The 25,741-nt window shown below is 44.7% G+C and overlaps 1 protein-coding gene across 1 annotated transcript in view; it reads right to left on the bottom strand.

Annotated features, from left to right (window-relative positions):
- The window catches only part of CHD6 (chromodomain helicase DNA binding protein 6), a 132,304-nt gene extending 113,751 nt beyond the window's left edge, over positions 1-18,553 (bottom strand). The window contains exons 1-3 of the mRNA XM_081096942.1: positions 18,256-18,553; positions 12,415-12,470; positions 7,254-7,774 (exon numbers count right to left, since the gene is read on the bottom strand). Of these exons, the coding sequence (XP_080953068.1) occupies positions 7,254-7,774; positions 12,415-12,447 (554 nt within the window). The 5' untranslated portion in view covers positions 12,448-12,470; positions 18,256-18,553. The remainder of the gene's footprint in view (positions 1-7,253; positions 7,775-12,414; positions 12,471-18,255) is intronic.
- Positions 18,554-25,741: the final 7,188 nt, after the last annotated feature.

Genomic DNA, 25,741 nt, shown 5'->3' with positions numbered 1-25,741 from the left:
CCAAAGCGTCAGAGATGGTCTCTGCCCTTATCATTTATATTCTTCCCCTACTTAACATAAAGCCCAGTGGGTTTAAAGCACAAGGTATCTATTCATTGTCTTCTTTCTTCTAATAAATTATTAGAATGTAAAAACAGAAAGAATCTGGTCAACTGACTGCTCTGGAGCCCAAGAATCCTATATTATAAGAGGCTAATATGCAAATAGTCCCCTCGACCAGGAGTCCAACCAGGAGTTCCACCAGGGGGTGGGGCTGCCCATAGCCCCCCCCACACACACCAGCCCCACCCTTGATCACCCCCCCACCCCGATCGGGGGCTGCCCCTTCCCCTGGCTAGACCCAACCCGTGCACCAGGCCTCTAGTTCCTCAATAAAGATATGCACTCTACAAAGGAGATGACCTTCAAACAGGGAGGCAGAGCTGAGCTGACTGAATTTTACTCATCCTGAACCACAGTTATCAGCTGACTCACAGCTCAAATGGTTATATGATCAGAAACTCTGGGGCTTAACTTTCTAGAAGCAACCATCAAAGAAGGAAATCAGAAAAGGTAAAACCTTACTTCCAAGATGTTACTAAACTTATTGGATGGGAGAAAAATCTGCTCTGAGTTGACAAAACAACAACAAAGAGGGTAAAAAGCTGAGGCACAGAAACTGGTGCTTGTGTTGGAAAAAACTCCGTTTTCCACCTTCCTGTGCAGAGAAAACCCAGTTCTTACAATGTTCCTCTCCTGTGAGTCCCTTTACTACTCACACAAAACACTTCACTTCTGACACTTCTGGTCACCAAGCATTTCTCCTCCTACAAAAACAATTCTCGGACACCAGCATTTAACTCAATTCTGACACCATCTACGCAGAGATAGCAGCAGATTCCACAGGGTAAGGGATCAGTGCCACAAGACAGGCTGCCCCCCCTCCCCCCCCACTTTCAACGCCAGTCACCATCCCAGATTGTCACCCATGATTCTAACCAACCAGCTATAAATTAGAGGTTCCAATGACCCACTCCCTGGGTTCAATTAATTTGCAAGAGCAGCTCACAGAACCCAGGGAAGCACGTTTATCAGTTTGATAAACGATATGATGAAGGACAAAGATGTACAGTCAGAGGGAGAGATACATTGGAGAAGCTCTGAGAGGGTCCTGAGCACATGAGCTTCTTCCTTGTGGAGCTGGCGTGCATCACTCTCCCAGCACATGAATGTGTTCACCAACCTGGAAGCTCTCCAAATCCACTACACTTGACATTTTATGGAGACTTCCTCACATAGGCATGAGGCATGAGGCATGATCAATTTTAACTATTTCTAGCCCTTCTCCCCTCTCCGAAGGATAAAGGGGTATGGCTGAAAATTCCAAGCTTCTAATCATGGGTTGGTCTTTAGTGACCAGCCCCCCAGTAGCCACTCAGGAACCCACCCAGAGTTGCCTCATAAGAACATTTCACTTCTTTAATTATAAAATGAAAACACCACTTACTGTTATTGAACAATGGAAGTTATTATATGCTATGTTATATGAATCTTATTTTCAGGGAGAAGAGCTCTATTCATTGGTTCCAAGAAAACAATCAAATTTTATATATATAGATATATATAGATATATACATTCTACTGAATGACTAGAACAACCAGTGGACCAGGTGCTATTATACACACTGACCACCAGGGGGCAGACGCTCAATGCAGGAGCTGCCCTCTGGTGGTCAGTGCACTCCCACAGACAACCTCCCATGGCCAGCCAACCTCCTGCGGCCGGCCAACCTCCCACAGTCCCTCCGCCCCACCACTGGCTGGCCAACCTCCCACAGCCCCTCCACTCCCCGGCCCGGCCAACCTCCCGCAGGGGTCTGGGCAAGACACCCTGATTGGTCCCGATTGCCGGCCAGGCCGAGGGACCCCACCCATGCACGAATTTATGCCCCAGGCCTCTAGTGTGTGTGTGTGTGTATAAAATGTATGTTAATAATATATAAAATCATATCTATATATATAAAAGGCTAATATGCAAAGTGTCCCTATGAGAGTTCGACCGGGAGTTCTATCACTCGCTATGGTGGTCAGCATGAAACAGAGGGAGGCCCCGGCCAACATCGGGCAGCTGGCAGTGGGGGAAGGGAGGCCCCGGCCAGCAGCCAAAAGGAAGGCCCCGGCTCTGATTGGCCCTGATCGCCGGCCAGGCCTAGGGATCCTACCTGTGCATGCATTTCATGTACCAGGCCTCTAGTATTATATAAATACATATTTCATACACAAATTAAATTTACATTATATATAAATTAAATATATTTATATAAAATAAATTTTATGCCTCCTATGTAGTCAATAACCTGACAAACCTCTCTGGTGATGGACTCCCAGAACCATAAAAAAACAAAAAGCATGGTAGTCCTGATCTCAGGCACTTAACTTTTGTTGAGGAGACAAGTCACGCATACATGAAAACAAAAGTGTATGTATGCCCTAGCCCAGTGGTCGGCAAACTGCAGCTCGGCAAACCGTCGCTCGCGAGCCACATGTGGCTCTTTGGCCCCTTGAGTGTGGCTCTTCCACAAAATACCGGCTCTTCCATAAAATACTGACTTCTGCGCATGGGCCACGGAGTTTCAACTGCACTGTACATGCATGCCTGCACGTGGTATTTTGTGGAAGAGTCACAGTCAAGGGGCCAAAGAGCCGCATGTGGCTCACGAGCCTCGATTTGCCAACCACGGCCCTAGCCGGTTTGGCTCAGTAGATAGAGTGCCGGCCTGTGGACCAAAGGGGTCCTGGGTTCAATCCTGGTCAAGGGCACATACCTTGTTTGCAGGCTCCTCCCAAGCCCGAGCCCTGGTCAGGCGTGTGCAGGGGGCAACTAATCAATGTGTTTCTCTCACATCGATATTTCTCTCTTTCCCTCTCTCTTCCACTCTCCCTAAAAGTCAACAGAAAAATATCCTTTGATGAGGATTAACAAAAAAACAACAGTGTATGATGGAGAGGTAGCCTATTGCAGAGGGAAGTGTACAAAACTGGCGATCAGGACGTCTTGTTTACAAGTTACTGCTCTTTGGGTCTCCATTTCCCTGGCTGCAGTAACAGGGCTGGACTAGGTCTCTTTTAGTCTTCCCGGGTGTAAACATCTCTGACCGACAATGCAAAGTAAGGTTTCAAATGCCATGGAAATTGAGATGGGATGGGTGAGCACACTGGTTTGGGGAAGCTCTGTGGAGGAACTGGGACTTGCACTGAGAACTGAAGAATGGAGAGGACATGGAACACTGGGAGGACAAAGGGCATAATGTTGGGACAAAGAGCAAGAGCAATCTGAAGGAGAAATGAGTCAAGTACATTTAAGGGGTAGTGAGTTCAACCTGGCAAGGTCTGTTGTCAGAGGCAGGAAGGCAGGGAGAGGTCAGACCCCAAAGGATTTATATAACAGAAAAAGGAGTCTGGATTTTGTCCTGGAGGCAGCAGAAACAATCAGAAGTTTCTAAGCAGGTATAAAATGTTAGAGAAAATCCCATTTCCCTGTCCCAGGGTTTTCATGAGGAAATCATGTTTTACTACCAAGGAGGGAACAATATTGAAAACACATTTTCAGCCTTTCTTCAAACTCTTCTCACTTCTCTGACTGGGGACCTACCAGACTAGTGAGACTCGGAAAAGGAATGGAGCACGTGTAGCCCAGCGCCCTTTCTGCTCAGGGACAAGCCTGCAGTTCTGGTGGATAAACTCAACGGAGCGAGTAACTTACAAGAAGCCTGGTTCTGGCAACAAGCCAATGGAAATTTGTCAATCCAGTTTATCAGTAATAAAGCTGATAAGTGCATCTCCATCTCTGTTGACTATTTCTCAGCTGGTGTGAAGGAAGAGAGGGGAAGAGGGGGTTTGATTTATACCACCAATTATAAACATAAATAAGAAAACAGCAGTGCTTCAGAAAGATTAGCCAGGTGGCAGCTAGCAAGATGGACTGAAGGAGGAAAAGACTGGAAGCCCCTAAATCACTTCTGGAGCAACTGCAATAATCCAAGCATTCAGTGAACCATTTCTAACCATCAAGTATTATCTGGGGGCTAATCAATAACTGCTTACATCAAGACATGCACTTGAGCCAATCTGCAAGATGATAAATCAAAGAGCTAAAAAAAAACCTGAGACTTAATTACCAACATATATTTTTTACCAATTAATCACCCTGTCATAACTAAAATTGCTTTTGCTGACCAGTAGAGTCATTAATTAAAGGAACAAAACCAATTTTATCTACACTAATAAAAGAGAAAAATGGTAATTGGCGTACGGCGATACCCTTTTCATTGGCTACTCAGGGCTATATGCAAATTAACTGCCAACTAAGATTGGCAGTTAACTGTCAACTAAGATTGGCAGTTAACTGCCAACAAGATGGCGGCTAATTTGCATATATAGGCACAATGCAGGGAGGCAAAAGGGAAAGCAGGAAGAAGCCCCCTGCCACTGACAGTGATCTGAAACCCAGGGGGGAGCTAAGAGCTGGGGGGCAGGGCAAAGGCGGCCCTGGGGCCGCCTTTGCCCTGTCCCCCAGCCATGATCAGAGAATCAGGCGCCTTTGCCGCCCTGGCCAGTGATAGCAGGAAGTAGGGGTGGAGCCAGCGATGGGAGCTGGGCACGGTCGAAGCTGGCAGTCCTGGGAGCTAGGGGTCCCTTGCCTGGGCCTAAAGCGAAGCCCACGATCGCGGCACCCCCCGCTGCCACTGCAGGTCCCCGCTGCCTGGGCCGGACGCCTAGGCCAGAAGCGTTAGGCCTGGGCAGGGGCGGAGCCTGCAACCGCGGGGAGCTGGGGGTCCCCTGCCCAGGCCTGACACCTCTGCCGGAGGCCTCAGGCCTGGTCAAGGGGCCGATCCGGTGACTGGTGATCGGAGGGTGATGAGGGTCAACTCCTCTGGCTGAGGCATCAGGCCTGGGTGGGGGGCGGAGCCGGGGATTGGGGGGATATGATGGTCCCCTTGCCCAGGCCTGAAGCCTGGGTCAGAGGCGTCAGGCTTGGGCGGGGGTTGGAGCAAGCGATCAGAGGGAGATGGGAGTCCCCTGCCCAGGCATGATTCCTGGGCCAGAGGCCTCAGGCCTGGGCGGGGGCCAGAGCCAGTGATCGGGGGGAGATGGGGGTCCCCTGTCCAAGCCTGACACCTCTGGCGGAGGCGTCAGGCCTGGGCAAGGGGCCGATCAGGCGATCGGAGGGTGATGGGGGTCAACGCCTGAGGGCTCCCAGTATGTGAGAGGGGGCAGGCTGGGCTGAGGGACACTCCCCCCCCCCTACACACACACACCCAGTGCACGAATTTCATGCACCGGGCCCCTAGTAAATATATAAAGGACAAGAAGTGAAAGGCTTGCCATCCAGAACCCCAATGGGCTACACAGAAAAATTCTATTATGTTACAAGTCACTCTTACATAGTCCCAAAATCGAGAGAGAGAAAGCTTCATGGAACTTGCCCACATTTATAAAGGAATAACTAGCCCTATCTATACATCAGCATCCTCCCAAAGGATATCTTCAGAATTTCTAAACCTCAAGAGATTCTGTTTTCTAAGTTAGCAGCCCTTGAAAGCACTACCAAACACTTGTCCAACTCATATTATATACAGACCAATCAGATCAAAATCAGGTTCCTTCAATATCTTCTACACATACATTTGCCCCAAAATGGACTTTCCAACAATGTCTGTATTCATCACCTTGTTTCACATTTTATCCAAAGTAAATGTGAATTCCTTTTAGAAAGGGAAGAAAATTGTAAGCACCAGTGGCTAAAGTGAGTTCAGACACCTATGGCTTTCCGGCTTTCTACTGCCTTACATACAAACCAAGCCCCTTATTAGAGCTGTGAAGCTCTCCTCCAATTACCCTGATTCTAACACATTATCCTCAGGATTCTCTCTGTTTTCTATAGTAACCAAAATAAGTCACTCCACTAGCTCACATCTGACTCTCCCTCTTCACACATGCTATTACCTGAGAATCACTTCAGCTTCCCAAAGAAATATGAAGAGGAAAGTTATTGGCAGAAGACAGAAACTCACTCTGCCACCCCCTACACACATCAGAGATCAGAGTATACACACCAGGTTCATTGAGAAACAGAGCCCACAAGTTTCTCATTAGCCAGAATCTTGATTTTACCTATCTGTCTTGACCTTCTGGGGCAGGCAGACATTCCTAGGATCCCACCCAAGCCTCTACAATAGACAAAAGATGAAATCTCCCGCCAGACAGAAGGAAATGAACTTGATAAGACAGTCTTAACTTGGATTACAAAATCATCCATCTGGTCTCAACCAACTGTCCTTCTGAAAATGAACTGAACCATATAGTAAATTCAGAGTCGCAGCAGACAACCTACAATGCTTTCTCTCTTCAAGTTACTTCTTCCATGCCTCACTTCAAACAGGATGGACTCACTACTTTATGTTCTGTTAGCATTTGCATCTTTGTGTTTTTATGGGTGCCCCTGGTCTATATTCTACCTCTGCACTCAGATTTTAGAAACTTAAATTCCTCTTAAATATATATAAAAAGTTATATATTTGTTGTTTTGTATGTCCTCAAAATATGTTCGGCACAAAGAACTGAGACATAAACCAAACATAAAATATGACATTTGTACACAGATGACAAATGTTGAATTCCCTGAGTGCATTTGGATCCTGATAGAATCTGCAGCCAGGGCCCTCAGTTATCACCCAACTCCGTACTTGGTCCATGTCCTCTGATCTCCCTCTACATGTGGTCTCCTCTGGTCTCATTTACTCACCATTTCTTGAGCACCTACGGACATGTCAGGTGCGGTGTTAATTACTGAATGCAAATAAAGGCTACAAATGAATGGTCCTGCACTCAAGAGCTCACAGCCTAGGGAAGTTTGGCATCCTTTTCTTCTGTGCACACCCATGGCTTTCGCAGGTCACCTACACCACTGATTCCCAGGACTGTACCCCTTCTTTGCCGCTGTACACTGCTGCTGTTCTAAAACCCGCTGCCCTCCCTGAATCACACTTGTGACGTCCCTTCCCTTCCATGCTGTGCATGCTAACATACTCTAATTTTTAATTCAAACGGAATGGCAAGAAATTGTAGGGCCAGTACTAGGTTATCTTGCTCTCATCACGAGATGAGAAAATAGTTCATTTTGGCAGAACATAGTAAAGTTGTGTGCAGGGGCTGGAGTAAGCCCAAAGGCAGAGACAGAGCCAAGAGCTCGGAATGGGGTGAAAGGGACGCACCTGGCCTTCCTGGACTTCGTCCTGGCTGTAGAGTCAGCACCGCTCCTCTTCTCTTTGGCCTCTTTGGTGCCCGAGGCCTCCCGGGGCTTCCGTGCTTTCTTTGCTCCATCCTTCTGCTTAGGATCCTTGGGCTCCTTGGCCCTCCTGGGCTCCTTGGCCTTCCTGGGTTCCTTTGGCTCTCTAGGTTCTCGCTTCCTCTTTGGCTTGGGCTCCCTGTCCTTTCTTCCCTTTGCTGCCCCCTCTTGCTCTACTGGATCCTTTTTCTTCCGTTTCTTCTTCACTCCAGTGCCCCCTCCTCCACTGTCCTCCATCCCATTATGAGATGTCATTTTCCTAGGAAAAAGGGTCTCGGCTTCCTCTTCAGCAGTGTACAGGTCCTTCTGGGGCAGACAGTGACTGGCAACATCTTCAATTTTTTCTTCCTGATCAGTGCTGTGGTCAAACGGGGAGGGGGATTTGTAGTCAAAAGTGACGGAGGCATCAGACATTGGGGAGTGATTCAGAACTTTTAAATGTGACAACTATAAAAAGAGAGAAACAAGAGTATTACTCTTCTTTTGCATGCTTCATGCAAGGAACATTATTAAGTTTGAAGGCATGTATTTGTTCAACATTTACTAAGTTCCTACTATGTGTCAGTTTGTCCTGGGTTAGGCCTTGGGGATATGGTGGCGAACAGGACACACATTATTTGCCTTTCCTCTGGTGGAGCTATACCAAGTCATTGTTAATAAGAAATTATGGCCGGAACTGGTTTGGCTCAGTGGATAGAGCGTCGGCCTGCAGACTGAAAGGTCCCAGGTTCGATTCCGGTCAAGGGCATGTGCCTGGGTTGCGGGCACATCCCCAGTGGGAGATGTGCAGGAGGCAGCTGATCGATGTTTCTCTCTCATCGATGTTTCTGACTCTCTATCTCTCTCCCTTCCTCTCTGTAAAAAATCAATAAAATATATTTTAAAAAAAAAAAAGAAATTATGTGAGAAATTCATATGTAAAAACCTCAAGGATTTTCCACGTTATATGCAAAATTCTGAAACATTTTTTAAGCTCCATATTGTTAAACAGGTAACAACAACAGTTTCCCACAAAATACCTTTAGATGGCACTAGCAGAAACAAACCCAAGGCACACCGTTCTCACCTAGAGTTGCACTTATCATGCTCATACACAAAAATTCTGTTCAAATGTGTTCATGAATAAAGGTAATATTAAATGGGGTGATAAGGATGCAGCGTCAAACTCAGTATGTTGCTTTATATCCCCCAAATCTTTGCTCTCACATATCATTAAGCAGCATCAAAATTCAGCTGGTTTGATTTTCAATAAGAAAATTTGCATCATTCAAAATTATGCCTTTTATTTGTAAGTAAAAATGGTGTTCTACTGTATGATAGCCTAACTTATTCACCAGATTCGCACCAAATAACCTTTGGCCACATGAAAAAAACAACTACCATATAGGAGAAAGCTTTCTTGTAATGGATGCCATTAGAATGTGTCACAGAGGCTAAAGGCAACCCTAAAAAGGAAGTTCCAAAGCTGTTTTTGAGCACCATCAAATAAAGGTACAGTCTTCTAAAGTTACCACTTTTAAAGAAACATCTCCTTGGAAACAAGTTACAGCTCATACTTTCAGGTCTGGTGTGGCAAAGTGCATTTGTCATTTCATAACTAAGCTAAGGTTGGCAGTAATCTGGTAAAAACATGGAAGCTAGATTCACAGAGCAACACACTCTCCTGTAATAACCAAAATAACTCCCTTATTTTGGGTCAGGAACAAAAAAACTAACTTAAGGAGAACCTGGGAGGGACAAGCAGGCTTTCCAGGAAGATGGTTATAATGATCTTTGATGGCTCAGGAACAGCACCATGTGAGTAGCCTGCTCTCCTAACAAGAGGCCTGGCTGATGCGAAAGGGCACAGACACTTGCCAGGTGGTGAGGTCTGTCTGGTTACCCAATCTGTGCTCAGACTTCCTGGCCCACCCTGAGAGTGATGGAGAGTACAAAATTCAGCTGCATGATTCCCCTTCTGTTGTTTCCAGTTCCCTCCCCTCATCTGATATTCCTAAGCATAACACTCAGAATCACAGGAGAAAAAAGATGAAAGAAAGGATTTTTGGGGGGATGGGGGTGGGGGGGGGGGGAGGATCTTTATCATAACTAAAGCCAGCCTTATAAATAAGCCTAAATCCAGAGGAAACTGGTCATTCTGGCGGGACTCACTACTTTACACAAAGTGAAAAACATGTGTAATACTTTCAACAATAAAGCTTTATTTAAAAAAAAAAAAAGACCATTAGTTCAAAGAGATGAAGAAATTTGTCATGGTACATTCCTAGGCAATGGCAGGGCTGGAACATACTCAAGCCATGGTTGGCAAACTGCGGCTCATGAGCCACACGTGGCTCTTTGGCCCCTTGAGTGTGGCTCTTCCTAAGCCTTAGGAGTACCTTAATTAAGTTAAGAACAATGTACCTACCTATATAGTTTAAGTTTAAAAAATTTGGCTCTCAAAAGAAATGTCAATCGTTGTACTGTTGATATTTGGCTCTGATGACTAATGAGTTTGCCGACCACTGTAGAGGGAGAAGGGAAACCCACAAAATGCAGCACAATTAGTCAATGATGAAAAGGGGGATTTTCCCCAAAAGGCAGATATTAGTAATAAAAATTATAAACTTATTATCTATCAATAACCCACCAGAAGTGGTGTGGGATTTTTGTTTTTTTAATATTTTTATTGATTTCAAAGAGGAAGGGAGAGGAAGAGGGAAACATCAATGATGACAGAGAATCATTGATCGGCTGCCTCCTCATGCCCAGCCTCCGGGGTTATAGTCCACAACCCAGGTGTGTGCCTCGACAGGGAATCAAACTGTAGCCTCCTGGTTCATAGGTCGATGCTTAACCACTGAGCCATGCCAGTCGGGGAACGGTATAGGTTTTTTTATCCTCACCCGTAGATATTTTTTCCATTGATTTTTAGAGAGTTGAAGGGAGAGGGAGAGACAGAAAGAAACACCGATGTGAGAGAGACACATCGATTGGTTGCCTCCCACATGCCCCTGATCAGGGCTGGGAGCCTGCAACCAAAGTTATGTGCCTCTTTGTCAGGCAATGAACTCTCTACACTTTTGCTCGGTCCTGAAGTCTGAGGATTGCTTTAGCATAATCATAATTTTCTGTTTTCACGCTCTGAAACTTCTTGTGGTTCAGTCATCAGTATGGCCTATCACCAGTGCTCTAGGAGGAGTAGAATCAATTCCTCCTGAAAATGTCTTCACTTAATTAACTTGCTCCTCTACCACAGCTAATATTAACTTTTAAATAATGCCCTGTTTATCAACATTACTGTGAAGCCTAAAATGAAAACCCCTCTGAGGCTACTCAATAGCTGGCTGACATACCAAAGGTCTTAATATGAACAAGTAAAACCACAGAAGAAAGAAATTCTAATTCATTTAGAGGTAATTCTGGTAAAGAATGTTTTTATTGAAATAAAAGATTACCCAATGGTCCACGGACCACCAGTGGTCCGTGAGGTCCAAAAGGTTGGCAACCACTGCCTTAAAGAATGTCTTAAAAATTAAATATGCCAATTGTTTTGAGGGTTTGGGGGCTCTCTTCCATAACAAGTTCTTTTTAACAATAGTATAATATTCCACTAGGTCAGTGGTTCTCAACCTTCTGGCCCTTTAAATACAGTTCCTCATGTTGTGACCCAACCATAAAATTATTTTCATTGCTACTTCATAACTGTAATGTTGCTACTGTTATGAATCGTAATGTAAATATCTGATATGCAGGATGGTCCTAGGCGACCCCTGTGAAAGGGTCGTTCGACCGCCAAAGGGGTCGCGACCCACAGGTTGAGAACCGCTGCACTAGGTGGACATGCTATGATTAAATAGTCCCCTTTTTGAGGGACATGTAAGTCTTTCCAGTTTTGCTTTTCTAAACAAAGCAGCAATGAAAGCCCTGTAAATACAGGTTTGCATACCTGTCTAAGTATATCCATAGGATAAATGCCTGACAGACGTAACTGCACTTTTGTCTACCCCATAGGGCCAGAACAGGAAGAAATCACTGCTCTTCCTGTTAAGAATTGGCAGCAGATGAGTCAATTAATTTCCCAAAACAGGTCATTTGTTTTGGTTTCACAAGGACCTATCCACTGAGGACAGACCAGAAGGCAGTCCTTATAACCAAATCCCTAAGTTGCCCTTTATCTAACTGGTCACTGCTGCTTAGGAGCAGAGTGGAGAGGAAAGTTGGCTGATCCCATGCAACATATTTGCACAGGGGGCCAGTGAAGGGCAGGAATTCAGAACTCCCCAGTTACCAGGTGGTCATTTGATTCTATAAAAGGAAAACCAGCCCATGAGAGATAGCCTGTTTCCAAGAGACAGAAGCAGGCCCCCCCATCTCACCTCCCTGAGCCTCACTGGTTGAGGTCCCTGGGTTCCTTTAAATATGTAACCACCTGGAGCATAGAAGTACCAACTAAGGAAAAAGACCCTGGCAGGATCGGTCACAGAGGCCAATTTTTTTTTTTTATCAACTCCCCTCTCTTGCAGAAACCAAATACCAAATAGTTAATGTTTTCTCTAGAAGGAAACGTCCACAGAATTTATAAATGAGAATCCTTTTATTTTAGCCAAACATCAAAAGTGTCAAACATATAAATAATTGATCACATTGCTCTTTATAAAAACTTAGAAATCCATATATTAACTCATTCAGAACAGAGCTCTCAGTTACCACATGGAGAATGGGAAACAGAGGCAACAGGGTAACTACCAGAGACTAAGATAGGAGCCAAAACTGCCGGGTCTCTTTTTGTTAAAAAAGCACAAGTGTATGCTGGATGCATTCACTTAAAAGATATGTGAAATCAGGCTGCGCAGTGGTTAGAGTGTCGGTCCGTGCACCAAAGGGCCTCGTGTTCAATTCCCAGTCAAGGGCACATACCTGGGTTACAGGTTCAATCCCCATTGCAGGTTGGGGTGCATGTGGGAGGCAACCTATCAATGTGTCTCTCTCACATGGGTTTCTTCCCTCCCCCCAACCCTCTTCCACTCTCTCTAAAAATCAATGGGAAAAATATTCTCAGATGAGGGTTAATTAAAAAAATAAAAAAGATAAGTGACATCACCTACCTGCTTCTCTTTCTTCTGTATTTTCATTATCATCTATTGAAGGAAGATATTTATTTCTGTAAAATATAAAAAAAGGCAAAGATTCTGATAAAATCCAACATAAAATATTTTAGATTATCTCAGGATTAACTGTGACACATGAGGAATACATAGAACAAAGAAAAGAATACTTCTTCAGAACATTTGTAATCAGTAGTCTTCTAGTCCAACAACCCCCAGAGCCCTTAGTATAAGCCCTGGTGCTACCCAATTCTATCCCAAACCCTAATTTATTTCTCCAGATAGGGTCAAGTAAAAAAGACACTGTCTTTGTATATAAGTTATAAAAGATGCTGGCATATTAAATTACAAAGGAAGTCAGAAGAGGAACAAAAAAAAATTGCATGACTATGTTGAGAGAACTGGAGGAGAGGGGATAGAAATAAGCTAAGCTCTTATTTCCTTGGAAAGAAAATCAATAAATAATATCAGTAATTGATAAATCACGAAATACAAATATACACAATAAAAATGAGAGGTAAAAGAGTTCAAATTATTTCTTTTGAAAAAGTGAGCTCTGGCCAGTGTTTCTAACTGGTTAGAGCTTCGGCTGGCACACCAAAGGGTCAAGAGTTCAATTCCCAGTCAAGGGACATACCTGGGTTGCAGGTTCAACCCTGACCCTGGTTGTGGCATGTGCAGGAGGCAACCAATTGATGTGTCTCTCTCACACTGATGCCTCTCTCTCTCTTTCTTTCTCTCTCTCTCCCTCTCTCTCTCTCTCTCTCTCTCTCTCTCTCCCCTCCCCCCCCCTCCTCCTCCGTCCCTCCCTCCTTTCACTCTTAAAAAAAAAAAAATCAATGAAAAAAAATGTGGATTAACCAAAAAAAAAGTGAGAGAGGAATTGGTGTGAGATAGGAAAGGTCACTCTTGCACTTCATAATATGCTATCCTGTATTACTTGATGTTTAAAACCATGTGCATATATGGTTTTACTTGACAAAATTAATTCCATTCCAATATTTCATATGACTTTTTATTTTTTTTAAATATATTTTATTGATTTCAGAGAGGAAGGGAGAGGGAGAGAGAGATAGAAACATCAATAATGAGGGAGTCACTGATTAGCTGCCTCCTGCATGCCCCCCACTGGGGATCAAGCCTGCAATGCAGGCATGTGTCCTTGACCAGAATTGAACCCGGGACCCTTAAGTCTGCAGGCCGATGCTCTATCCACTGAGCAAAACCAGCTTGGGCTCATATGACTTTCTAAACAACTGGTTTTATGCTACCAAGGACTTAAGTCCCATTTTCAACCACAATGCCCTTGGATGACACTGACCTTTTCCTCATAAATGACTTTAGAACCCGGCAGGTGTGGCTCAGTGGTTGAATGTCAACCCCTGACCCAAGAGGTCACAGTTCGATTCCTGGTCAGGGCACATGCCCAGGTTGTGGGCTCAATCCCTATTGGAAGGCGTACAGGAAGCAGCCAATCAATGATTCTCATCATTGATGTTTCTCCTCTCTCTCTCTCTCTCTCTCTCTCTCTCTCTCTCTCTCTCTCTCTCCCCCCCCCCTTCTTCTCTGAAATCAATAAAAATATATATTAAAAATAAATAAATAAATGACTGTGGAGCACCATAGTAATAAGAGCCCAGCAATTGGCTCAGAGGTGCACTGCGCATCAGGGGGAACAGGAACAATCCTAGTCTAGGAAACCCGGAATTTAGTTGTACTGCCTGGGGTCTGAAGCACTCACCTTCCTCATATACAAACAGTGTACAAACAGGTCATAGAGTCTCAGCTGCCCACTCTAGCCCAGACAGACACTGCCTCATATTTATTATGTACTTCGATTTCCTAAACATCCCACAGAGCTACAGAATACCATACCCTCAGGAAGCCATCAGAGGCACCTAATTATCCTTATGTTCAAGATTATTTCTCATACCCAAATCAATGTGTCATGTAGGCAATTAAGCAGAACTTGAAAGTGAGATGTTCCCATTTTCTGCATTCATGGTGTGTTTGATGAAAAATGAAGGACTCGTGATTCCAAGCATCCTTAGGGCCACAATTACAGTTTACCAGTTTAATATTTGTATATTTAGTGTGTTTTTTTCCTCCAAGAGTCAGAGGCATTTTCTATAAAAAGGACCCTAAAACGCTGCCAGGATATTGGTACTCACAAGGAGGTAATAACAAGCTTCAAAGTGGGTGTAGTCAGCCTAGAGTAGACCAAGGGGAAAGGGAGGAGGGCAGAGAGGGATTTGGAAAAGGAAAGTCAGTTAGTAAGGGATATTTCTAAGAATCACAGTGAGGATTAGCAACTGATGGAACAATTATTCACCTCAAGAAAACTATAAATACCAGAGAAATGGTAAGTGCTCTGAATCAAAATAGTTAAATGAATTTTACCCCTCAATCTTCACTAGTGGAATGAGTTCTAGGTAAATTATGCTAGTACGAGTTTACCTCCTTTATTTCTCAACTTTAAATTATCAAACCCCAGAAAACCATTCTCAAGTAACAAACTGTCACAAATTCTGAAATGAAGAAAGTTTGAGAAATGAATCCAGCTAATAAAAAGGGGTATATATTATAATCGGACATATGTACTCAACATTCTGCCCAACAAAATGAAATCAACCATTTAAAAAATAAAGAAAAATTTCACCAATGCTAATAAAAATTCCTTTAAAAATTTTTTTTAATTTATTTTTTACAGAGAGGGATGCGGGGAGGGCGTGTGTGTGTGTGTGTGTGTGTGGGGGGGGGGGGGGTTGGCGGCATATGAAGGACAGGGAGAGGGAGAAAGAGAAAAACATCAATCCACTGCCTCTGTATGCACCCAGCCCAGAGATCGAACTTGCAGCCTGGATTTCCAAGCGCACTTTCTTTCCACCGAACAATAAAGACTGCGTCTCCCAGACTTAGCTGAAACACTGAAGATGTGTCGCCAGAGCAGAGTGAAGCAGACCACAGCAGACCAGAGCAGACCAGCACGGGGCAAAGCAGAGCATGGAGGAGCAGAGCAGAGCTGTCCTACAGCCATGCTGTATCACAATTGAGCTGTTTTGCACTGAATAAAGCTCCCTTCACCGCAAAAACACACAAACACACATAAAACAAAAAACAATTTCTGATAAAGTACCACAAACTAGCATGCAAATAAGTAGGGCCACAACATTGCCAGGAATGTGAGGAAACCAGGTCCAACTTATCACTGCTAATGGCACTTTTAATTCTTTCAAGCTTTCTGAAGAGCACTCGGGCAATGTGCCATGAGATATGTAAACTGCTGCAGTCCTTTTCTCTGCCAATCCCACAAGTCAGGAGGAAATAAACCCGGGCCTTAGCGGGAGCTCAGGGATGAGGTAGGTGGAAGTGTGACATAATACTGACACTGGAGACAGCCACGGAGATCACACAGGCAGAGATCACACAGGACCACCACTCCTTGGGCCTGTGTTATCATAGGGCCAGAGAAGATCAGAGAACACAGGCTGGAATGACTGGGAAAGAGGTGGGACTGACTCAAGTATGGCTTGAATTAGATTACTCAGCAAAGAAAGAAGACTTGGAGGAAAAGAGATCAAGGAAACCAAATATTCCCCTCCCCCCAATTTGTTCACATGTAAGATATTGCTACCTGCACCTTCAGGGATCTTCATGCTGCACAGATAACCCCACCCCATACTCTGAGGTGTGTGTGTGTGAATTCCGAGGGAGTGGGAGTGATGCTACTATAATAATAACTGCTCTAGTTCATTGAAAACAATCTTTGGCAAACCTCATGTTATTATTGTGAAATCATTTATTGCACCCGGATGGACTGTCACACACCAGCATGCTGCCACTCCACAACGTAACAGATGTCATCAACAACATCAATAGGTGTTGAATGACTTTTATTTCTACAAACAGTAACTAATGATTTACAAAGCACTCTCTCTTAAATTACCTCTATTTTTTTTTTACCTCTTTTATGGTGCACATTTAAAAAATACAAAACTACATAATCTTTTTGAAAAGAGAAATTTTATGCTGCAGGAGTGGATGAATAGATGCACACTAAAGCCCATACTTCTGCACAACACTGGAAATGGCACTGCAGCCTCTGTTGCTGCATTGCCATTCCTCAGAAGTTGTGGTTAAATTTTTCTGGCTCAATAAAGAACAAATTAAACAGTAACTTCAGCATCCCACAACTTAATTAGAACATAATACAGACTGTATGGGCAAACCAAGAAATTTGTGAGCAGGGGGGGAAATGTGTATAACTTCTGAATTATATGAAAACTAGTAGGACTCCTGCTCTCTTCCTCACTGTGTTTCAGTGCTTATGTATGAATACAGCATTTAATTACCTTCACAAGAAGATAAGCTAATAATGTAAAAAGAAAACAATAAAAAATTCCCATTCCTTCTTACTCTCACCCACCTAATGTTGCTTCCCTTAAGAAAAATGGGTGGGTGCCAGGTTTCAAATAAAACATTTTGAAAGTTACTGTTATTACTGTCTCTCTCTCTCCATTTCAAAAATTCTGCAACAGTGCTTGTGCCATTTCAAGTTCCTTGGTGCCATTATGGACAATTAAAAATAATACAACAGGTACACACGCTTCCACCATTCATTCACAGAGATTTACATTTACTATACCTTGAGAACTCTGCCACCCTAATAATGCCTCTCAGTTCCCCTGGTCTATTTCACTACAAGAGTGTGTGTTGATGCACACACACACAAGTGCACGCACACAGCAGATGGCTACCATGGTCCTTTATATGCAAGGAGATCCTGGGGACTTTTGCTGTTAACAGGCCCCCATCCCCTCTACTCTGTCAGGCCCTTTGGGACAAAGAGTATGTGGGAAACTACTGTAAAAGTCAGATACACCTCAAATTTTCCATAATGAACATGTACTTTTATAATCTACTAGAGGCCGGTGCACAAAAATTTGTGCACTCGGGGGGTGGGGGGGGGTCCCTCAGCCCGGTCTATGCCCTCTTGCAGTCTGGGACCCCTTGGACGATGTCCACCAGCTGGCTTAGGCCCACTCCCTCGGGGATCGGGCCCAAGCTGGCAGTCAGACATCCTTCTGGCAGCCCAGCAGCCCTCGGGGATGTCTACTTACCAGCAGGGAGCAGACCTAAGCTGCAGTCGGACATCCTTAGCGCTGCTGAGGAGGCGGGAGAGGCTCCCGCCACTACCGCTGTGCTGGCAGCCATCAGCCTGGCTTGTGGCTGAGAAGAGCTCCCCCTGTGGGAGTGCACTGACCACCAGGGGACAGCTCCTGCATTGAGCGTCTGCCTCCTGGTGGTCAGTGTGTGTCATAGTGACCAGTCATTCCCAGTCTTTCTGCTGTTAGAGTCAGTTTGCATATTACCCTTTTATTATATAGGACAGAGGCCTGGTGCATGGGTGGGGGCCGGCTGGTTTGCCCTGAAGGGTGTTCTGGATCAGGGTGGGGGTCCCCACTGGGGTGCCTGGCCAGCCTGGGTGAGGGGCTGATGGCTGTTTGCAGGCTTGTCACACCCCCTTCAGGGTGGGGGTCCCTGCTGGGGTGCCTGGCCAGCCTGGGTGTGGGGTTGATGGCTGTTTGCAGGTTGGTCAAGCCCCTCCCCCGCCAGTGGGGACTCTCACCCCATGGAGGTTTGGCCAGCCTGGGTGAGGGGCTGATGGCTGTTTTCAGGCTGGCCACACCCCCTTTAGGGTGGGGAGTCCCCACTGGGGTGCCTGGCCAGTCTGGGTGAGGGGCCGAGGGCCGTTTTCAGGCTGGCCAAGCCCCCCCGGCGACGGAAGCCCCCAGTCTCTTTTTTTTCTTTTTCTTTTTTTTTATTCTGGGATTTATTTACCTTCTATAATTGAAACTTTGTTGCTGCTCCAGCTCCGAGGCCACGGCCTGCTGAAAGCAGGTATCTGGGGTTTTGCAACTTTGTTGCTTAGAGTGGAGCTTAGAGCCCGGCCGCAGCAGGGAGGAAGCTTGGATTCCTCCATCACTGGAGCAAGCAAGCCTCCTGCTCACTTCAGCTGCGTGGCTGCCGGCCGCCATCTTCGTTGGCGGTTAATTTGCATATCTTGCTGATTATCCAATGGGAAGGGTAGCGGAGGTACTGTTAATTTCAATCTTTGTTTATTACTAGATAGGATGACCTGTAAGACACATGATTGTAAGTTTTGTTTTGTTCTGCTATGCTCCGAGTCTGGAAAAGCACTGGCCTCATAACAGGTGCTCAATAAACATTTGTTGAATGGGGAAACCATTTCCTCTCCCTAAGTTATCACTAAACCCCTCTTTTTCCATAGTTTTCTCTTCAACAAAGAGACAAGTTCAACTCTATCCTAAAATAGTAACTCTACTAACAAATCCCACACACACCTGAATTTTTACTTCCTGCCATATTACTTCGCTAAAGTTTGCTCTTAGCAATGACTCCCTAGCTGTCAAATCCAAAGAACATTTTTAGGCTTTCTTCTGATGTCCTTGCTGCATTTTAAACCAGGAACCATTTCCTTCTCTTAAAGTTCTCATCTTACTGGTTTCTTGGAGGCCATTCTCTCTTGATTTTCCTGTTTACAGGCTTCAAAAGGTTCTCTTCCTCCCTAAGCTCTACCTAATATAAAGCCTAACCCTTAAATGTCAGTGTTTCCTGGATTCTGCACTTTAAAACTACAAGGGCCCCTTGAATTCTCTACTCAATTTCCAAACTTCTCTCTACACCATAACCATTACACATTTCCAAATCCAGACCCTCCTCCTGACCTTCAAGTGGTCCAACTGCATCCTGGCCACTTCCAATGATATATTCCACAGATTCAACAAAAACCCCACAACTCTTCCAAAAGCAAACTCAATACTACCTTCACACACATATATACCTGCTCCTGTGTCCCCCAGCCCAGAATTGACATCTTAACTCCTTCCTTTTCCCTTAACTCTTATATAATTCCTGAATCCCTTGTTTTCTTCCCAGTCCGCTTGTTTGCTTTATTCCCACATTTGTCTTCTTTTTTTTAACCTGAAATAGCCTCTACTCTTCATGCCTTCTATCTTCATCCCATTACCCTCACTGCACCAAGAGTATGTTTTCTTACAGTATAAATAAAATCTGATAGAATCTCTTTAGTGTCTTTAGAAAAAAAATACAAATTGCTTATAGCACACAGCCTCTGGTCCTTGTCTACAGCTTTGACATTACCTTCTGCCATCCATCCAACTATAGTAAATACTTGAGGACTCTGAAACCAGTCCTATTCACTCAGGTCGTTGTTAAGGCTATGCCTCCATGGGAAATTCTTCCAGTGTCCTTTCTTTCCCGTCTCTTATTCTTCATAGCTGCGGTCTGGTGTCATGTTCTCCAGGAATGCCTTATGGGCCTTTCCTAAACCATGCAAGCATCTCAAGATATCATCTTTTTTTCTCTGTGTGTGCCATTAGCTGTTAAGCGTCTCTGGGAAGGAACTCTGTTCTGCAGAACTGAATTCAGGACCTGACATTTGGACTATGACATGATAATCTATGGAATGAATGAATAAATGAGAAAATGTGACATAAGAATAGATGAGAAAGCTTGTTCACAGGAAAGGCTTTGAGCTCCTGCTTTCTTCATAACGGGTGACTTGTATCTTTTTTTCCTTTCTTGTTTATTTTGTTCTCCTAGTTCAATCAAATTTTTCAGCATTCTTCATTCAGACTTTTCAAATACATGTACTTAGCTTAAGAATTCAGTAATATAAAACTTAAGCCCTAGCTAGTTTTGCGCAGTGGATAGAGCATTGGCCTGAGGACCAAAGGGTCCCAGGTTCGATTCTGGTCAAGGGCACGTACTGTGGTTGCAGGCTCCTCCCTGGTTCGAGCCCTGGTGTGCAGGATGCAACCAATCGATGTGTTTCTCTCTCATGGATGTTTCTCTCAGTCTTTCCCTCTCTCTTCCACCCTCTCTAAAAGATCAATGGTAAAATACCCTCGAGTGAGGATTAACAAAAACAAAACAAAACAAAATAATAATCCCGACTCTATTCCTCCCCATTCTTGATTCACTCTTCCCAAAGATAATCATTCGAGCTGTTCCTTCTGCTACTTTCCATAATATTTTTTTAAACATGCTAACATGCTATTACACTACCCACCCCCTATTTTAAACATTATTCTATTGGCTTCTTCCTATGAAACAGAGGTTGGCAAATATATTTATGAAAAGCCAGGTAATAAATATTTTAGGCTTTGCAGGCCATATGGTCTCTGTTGCAACTATTCAATTCTGCCACTGCCGCACAAAATCAGGCCATGAACAACATGCATTCCAATAAATATTTACAAAAACAGGTAGCCAGCTCCTGCAATGGAAGATGAAATGTTATTCCCAATATAATTATTATCACCATTATTAAATCAATATTCAATTCACAATTAAGCCATGAACTATATACTATGCTAAAGTTTTCTCTTTTTTTGTAATTTTCCCCCTAAAAATAGTTAGTACCTCATTTTTTAGAATGCTCCCCCCAGAACCTTAAAAATTTTTTTTCCCCTTGGATCACTGTATCTGGAGTCTTATTCTGTCTAACCTGCTTCAAAGTCATCTTCCTAGGACTTCTCATTATCATCCTTCTTGTGCCTCTCAAGAGAGGGCTCCTATGTTTTGTCTCTCTAGGTTTACTCTCATTTTGGTGAATCACAATGTCCAGTAACCCTCTGGGGAATGTATGAATGAGAGGTAAGTTTTTGAGACTGTCATGTCTGAATATATTTCCATTCTACCTTGATGGTTTGGTGGATAGCAAATCACAGGTTGGAGATTGATTACTCCTTAGGATTTGAGAGCATTGTGCCACTGTCTCGTTCCTTCCACCATCTCTGTTAAGGAATCTGAACCATTTTGATCCCTGATCATTTGTACATATAACCTTCCCCCCCCCACTCTCAGGATTATCTTGTCACAATGATGTGCCTTGGGGCTATTGTCATCTATGAAACTAGGCATCTGGTGGATTCTTTCATAATCTGGAAATTGTTGCTTTAGTTCTCAGAAATCCTCTTGTATCATTTCTTCATAATTCCCTTCCTATTGCTTTCTTTTAATGGAACTCATGTTATTACTATATTTAAATGATGAACCTTCTGAGCTATCCCTCTAATTTTCTCTCTAATTCCAAAAAAATGTTTTTATTTCTTTGTGTTTTGTTTTCTGGAAGACTTCCCAAGCTTTATGTTCTAGCCATTTTTTATTTTGAAGATTAACATCATATATATATATATATGGCCCGGTGCACAAAAATTTGTGCACTCGGGGGGGAGGTCCCTCAGCCTGGCCTGTGCCCTCTTGCAGTCTGGGACCCCTCGGGGGATGACCACCTGCTGGCTTAGGCCTGCTCCTGGGGGATTGGGCCTAAGCTGGCAGACATCCCTCTGGCAGCCCGGCAGCCCTCGGGGATGTCTTCTTACCAGCGGGGTGCAGACCTAAGCTGCAGTCGGACATCCTTAGCGCTGCTGAGGAGGCAGGAGAGGCTCCCACCACCACCGCTGTACTGGCAAGCCATCCGCCAGGCTTGTGGCTGAGCAGAGCTCCCCCATGTGGGAGCGCACTGACCACCAGAGGACAGCTCTTGCATTGAGCGTCTGCCTCCTGGTGGTCAGTGTGTGTCATAGTGACCAGTCATTCCCAGTCTTTCTGCTGTTAGGGTCAGTTTGCATATTACCCTTTTATTATATAGGATAGAGGCCTGGTGCACAGGTAGGGGCCAGCTGGTTTGCCCTGAAGGGTGTTCTGGATCAGGGTGGGGGTCCCGCTTGAGTGCCTGGCCAGCCTGGGTGAGGGGCTGATGGCTGTTTGCAGCTGGTCACACCCCCTTCAGGGTGGGAGTCCCCACTGGGGTGCCTGGCCAGCCTGGATGAGGGGCTGATGGCTGTTTTCAGGCTGCCCACACCCCCTTCATGGTGGGGAGTCCCCACTGGGGTGCCTGGCCAGTCTGGATGAGGGGCTGAGGCTTTTCAGGCTGGCCAAGCCCATGGGCAACTGAAGCTCCCAGCCTGTCCTTTTTTTCTTTTTTATTCTGGTATTTATTTACCTTCTATAATTGAAACTTTGTTGCTTTTGGAGCTCAGAGCCCGGCCACAGCAGGTGGGGAACCTTGGCTTCCTCCATCACTGGAGCAAGCAAGCCTCCTGTTCGCTTCAGCTGCGTGGCTGCCAGCCGCCATCTTTGTTGGCGGTTAATTTGCATATCTCGCTGATTAGCCAATGGGAAGCGTAGCGGAGGTACGGTTAGTTTCAATCTTTGTCTATTATTTGATAGGATACTAGAGGCCCGGTGCATGAAATTCATGCACGGAGGGCGGAAGGGTCTCCTCAGCCCAGCCTGCACCCTCCCTAATCCGGGACCCCTCAGGGGATGTGCGACTGCCTGTTTAGGCCCGATCCTAGGGATCGGGCCTAAACAGGCAGTCAGACATCCCTCTCACAATCCAGGACCACTGGCTCCTAACTGCTCACCTGCCTGCCAGCCTAATTGCCCCTAACTGTCCCCCCTGCTAGCCTGGGCACCCCCAACTGCCCCTCTGCTGGCCTATTCACCCCCAACTGCCTCTCCCACTGGCCTGGTCACCCCTAACTGCCCCCCCCCACTGGCCTGGTAACCCCTTACTGCCCCCCCTGCTGGCCAGGTTGTTCCGCACTGCCCCACCCCATGCCGGCCTGGTCACCCCATGCAGCCTGCTACTCGGTTGTTTGGTCGCCCCTCACTAACCCCGCTGTGGGCCTGTTTGCCCCACGCAGCCTGCTGCTTGGTTGTTTGGTCGCCCCTCACTAACCCCCCTACAGGCCTGGTCGCCCCACACAGCCTGCTGTTTGGTCATTTGGTTGCCCCTCACTAACCCCCCGGCCAGCCTAGTAGCCCCACACAGCCTGTTTGGTTATCCGTTCGGTTGCAATGGTCACTTAGGCTTTTATATATATATATAGATGTTATACACACACACACACACACACACACACACACACACACTCTAGAGGCCCGGTGCACGGATTCCTGCACTGGTGGGGGGCATGGCCTGCAGAGATCAGCCCACTGTGAGAGTGCCGCTCATCCCAGTCAGCCGAATGGCTGTGGACCCGCCCTGTGAGTGGCTGCTGAATGAGGAAATTAGTCTGAGCTGATATTTTGGGATAATGTCTTGGGTAAAAGCGCGTTTTGTGTCCTGGAGGAACCTGGAGGAGAGCTTTGCACCCCAAAGCCACTCGGTGAATGTCCTTGATGTGTGATGCCAGGTTGGTGACACCATCAGGGATGTTTAGGGCAGCCATGCTCCAGGATCCTCAGCCATCAGGACAGCCTCCCTGGGGGGTCCACAGTCACATCCCCTCTTGCCACCTACCTATGCCAGCTCCCCATGCTCTTTCTAGAACACACCTTAGAGGGCCTGCATCAGCTGGTGGGATAAGGCCAGAGCCTGGATTGTCTCAGGTATTTGATAGGTGCAGAGACTCGACCTCACCCTGGGCCTGCTCGCGGCTGCTCCCGCTATAGGAACAACTGCTCATCCCGGTCAGCTGAGCAGCGCTCCTACTGTGGGAGTGCACTGACCACCAGGGAGCAGCTCCTGCATTGAGCATCTGCCCCCTGGTGGTCAGTGAGTGTCATAGCGACTGATCGACTGGTCTGGTCATTCTGCTGTTCAATCGCTGGGCTCTTATATATATAGATATAGTATATATGTTGTTGTTTTTTTATTATTGATTTCAGAGAGAGGAAGGGAGAGGGAGAGAGGGATAGAAACACCAGTGATGAGAATCATTGATTGGCTCCCTCCTGCACGCCCGCTACTGAAGATTGAGTCTGCAACCCAGGCTCGTGCCCTGACTGGGAATCCAACACTGACCTCCTGGCTCATGGGTAGACACTCAACTACTGAGCCACACTGGATGAGCTGCACAGGTTGATCTTTGATGCTCTCTACTACAGGTCAGAGATAACATACCACCTTAATCTCATAACTACATGTCAAAAGCATTCACATCTATAAGACAAAGAGGGCCATAAGGATAGGGACCTATCTTTTTTTTTTTTTTTTCATCATTTTGGGTATTTTTTTTTTAAATTTTAAATTTTTTCATTTATTTTTATTTATTTGTTTATTTTTGTTGTTAATGCTTTTGCTATTTTTTAAATTTTTATTTATATTTTGGGAGGGAACCTATTTTGACTACTACTATATAGCTAATTCCTAGTACAGAGTTTAATCAATAAATTAAATATATTAATATTACAAATAAATTTATCAATGGGAGGGTCAAAAGAGGATCATACTGGTGTAAGGGATATATATCAGGTTTGGACTAAACACTGTTCTCTCCAAAAATGTAGATGCCTAAATTGAAATAACAGCCAAACATTACTAGTGAGAAGGCATAGTACTGTCAACTTCCAAACTGAGGCAGCTCTCTTGCTGGCTGGAAAGTACACTACCACCACCACCATTAACTTATATACTTTGCTCCTCAAAACAAGTGTTTTAAACATTTAATGTATTATAATAAAAGCTGTGATACTCCGTATGTGGGTGATGCAAGCCAAAAGGCAAATCAAGAATAGTGATTTTAATCCTTCTCTATAAGGCATAGTCAGCAGTAAGTGTAATAATAACCTTCTAGTAAACTCTTGTTAACTGAATCAAGAGTTTTAGAAAACCCCATTTTGAAAGACTTCTTATTGGTCAACTGCAAAACAATGCTTTTTACTAATTGAATGAATTTTCTCTGGTTACTTAAACTAACTACTAGTGACTTCCGTCTTGTGTTTGTATAATTCCTTACTAGAATCTGTTGTGCCTGAGATGGTATAAAGGTGTAAACCAAGCATGTCAAACTCAAAGGCTAACACGGGCCAAATAAACAAGGTTTAAGTTTATGTAGGCCACAAAAAAACAAAAGCTTCTATTTTCATAGAAACGTAGGTTTATTTCAATAGAGACATGTTGAATACAAAGGGCTGAAATAAATAAGTAATCGTTATCATAAAATAATAGAACATTTTCATTAATACTTTTTCTTGAACATTAATTTATCAGACACTGAATAACTGCACAAATTAATAAGCATAACGCAAATAAACCTATTTTTCTTGTTCTCCGAAAGCAAAATATTTCCTGTTGCACACACCAAACAAGTCAGTACAAGACTAATGACGTGGCAATCAGCTGCTAAAATATTCGCTGCTAGTATTAGTGGAGAGATGGTGTGCCTGCGCATAAGGCGCATAAGGGAAATGAATGCAACAAATTATAGTAATCAGTCATTAGCGAACATTGTAGTTTGTTATTAATAATTATGTATAACAGGATAAT

The sequence above is a fragment of the Myotis nattereri genome (genome assembly GCF_964212035.1).
Source record: "Myotis nattereri genome assembly, chromosome: 8".
NCBI classification, from domain to species: Eukaryota; Metazoa; Chordata; class Mammalia; order Chiroptera; family Vespertilionidae; genus Myotis; species Myotis nattereri.
The sequence above is the reverse complement of the archived record's forward strand: the minus strand, read 5'-3'. Positions and strand labels throughout refer to the sequence as shown.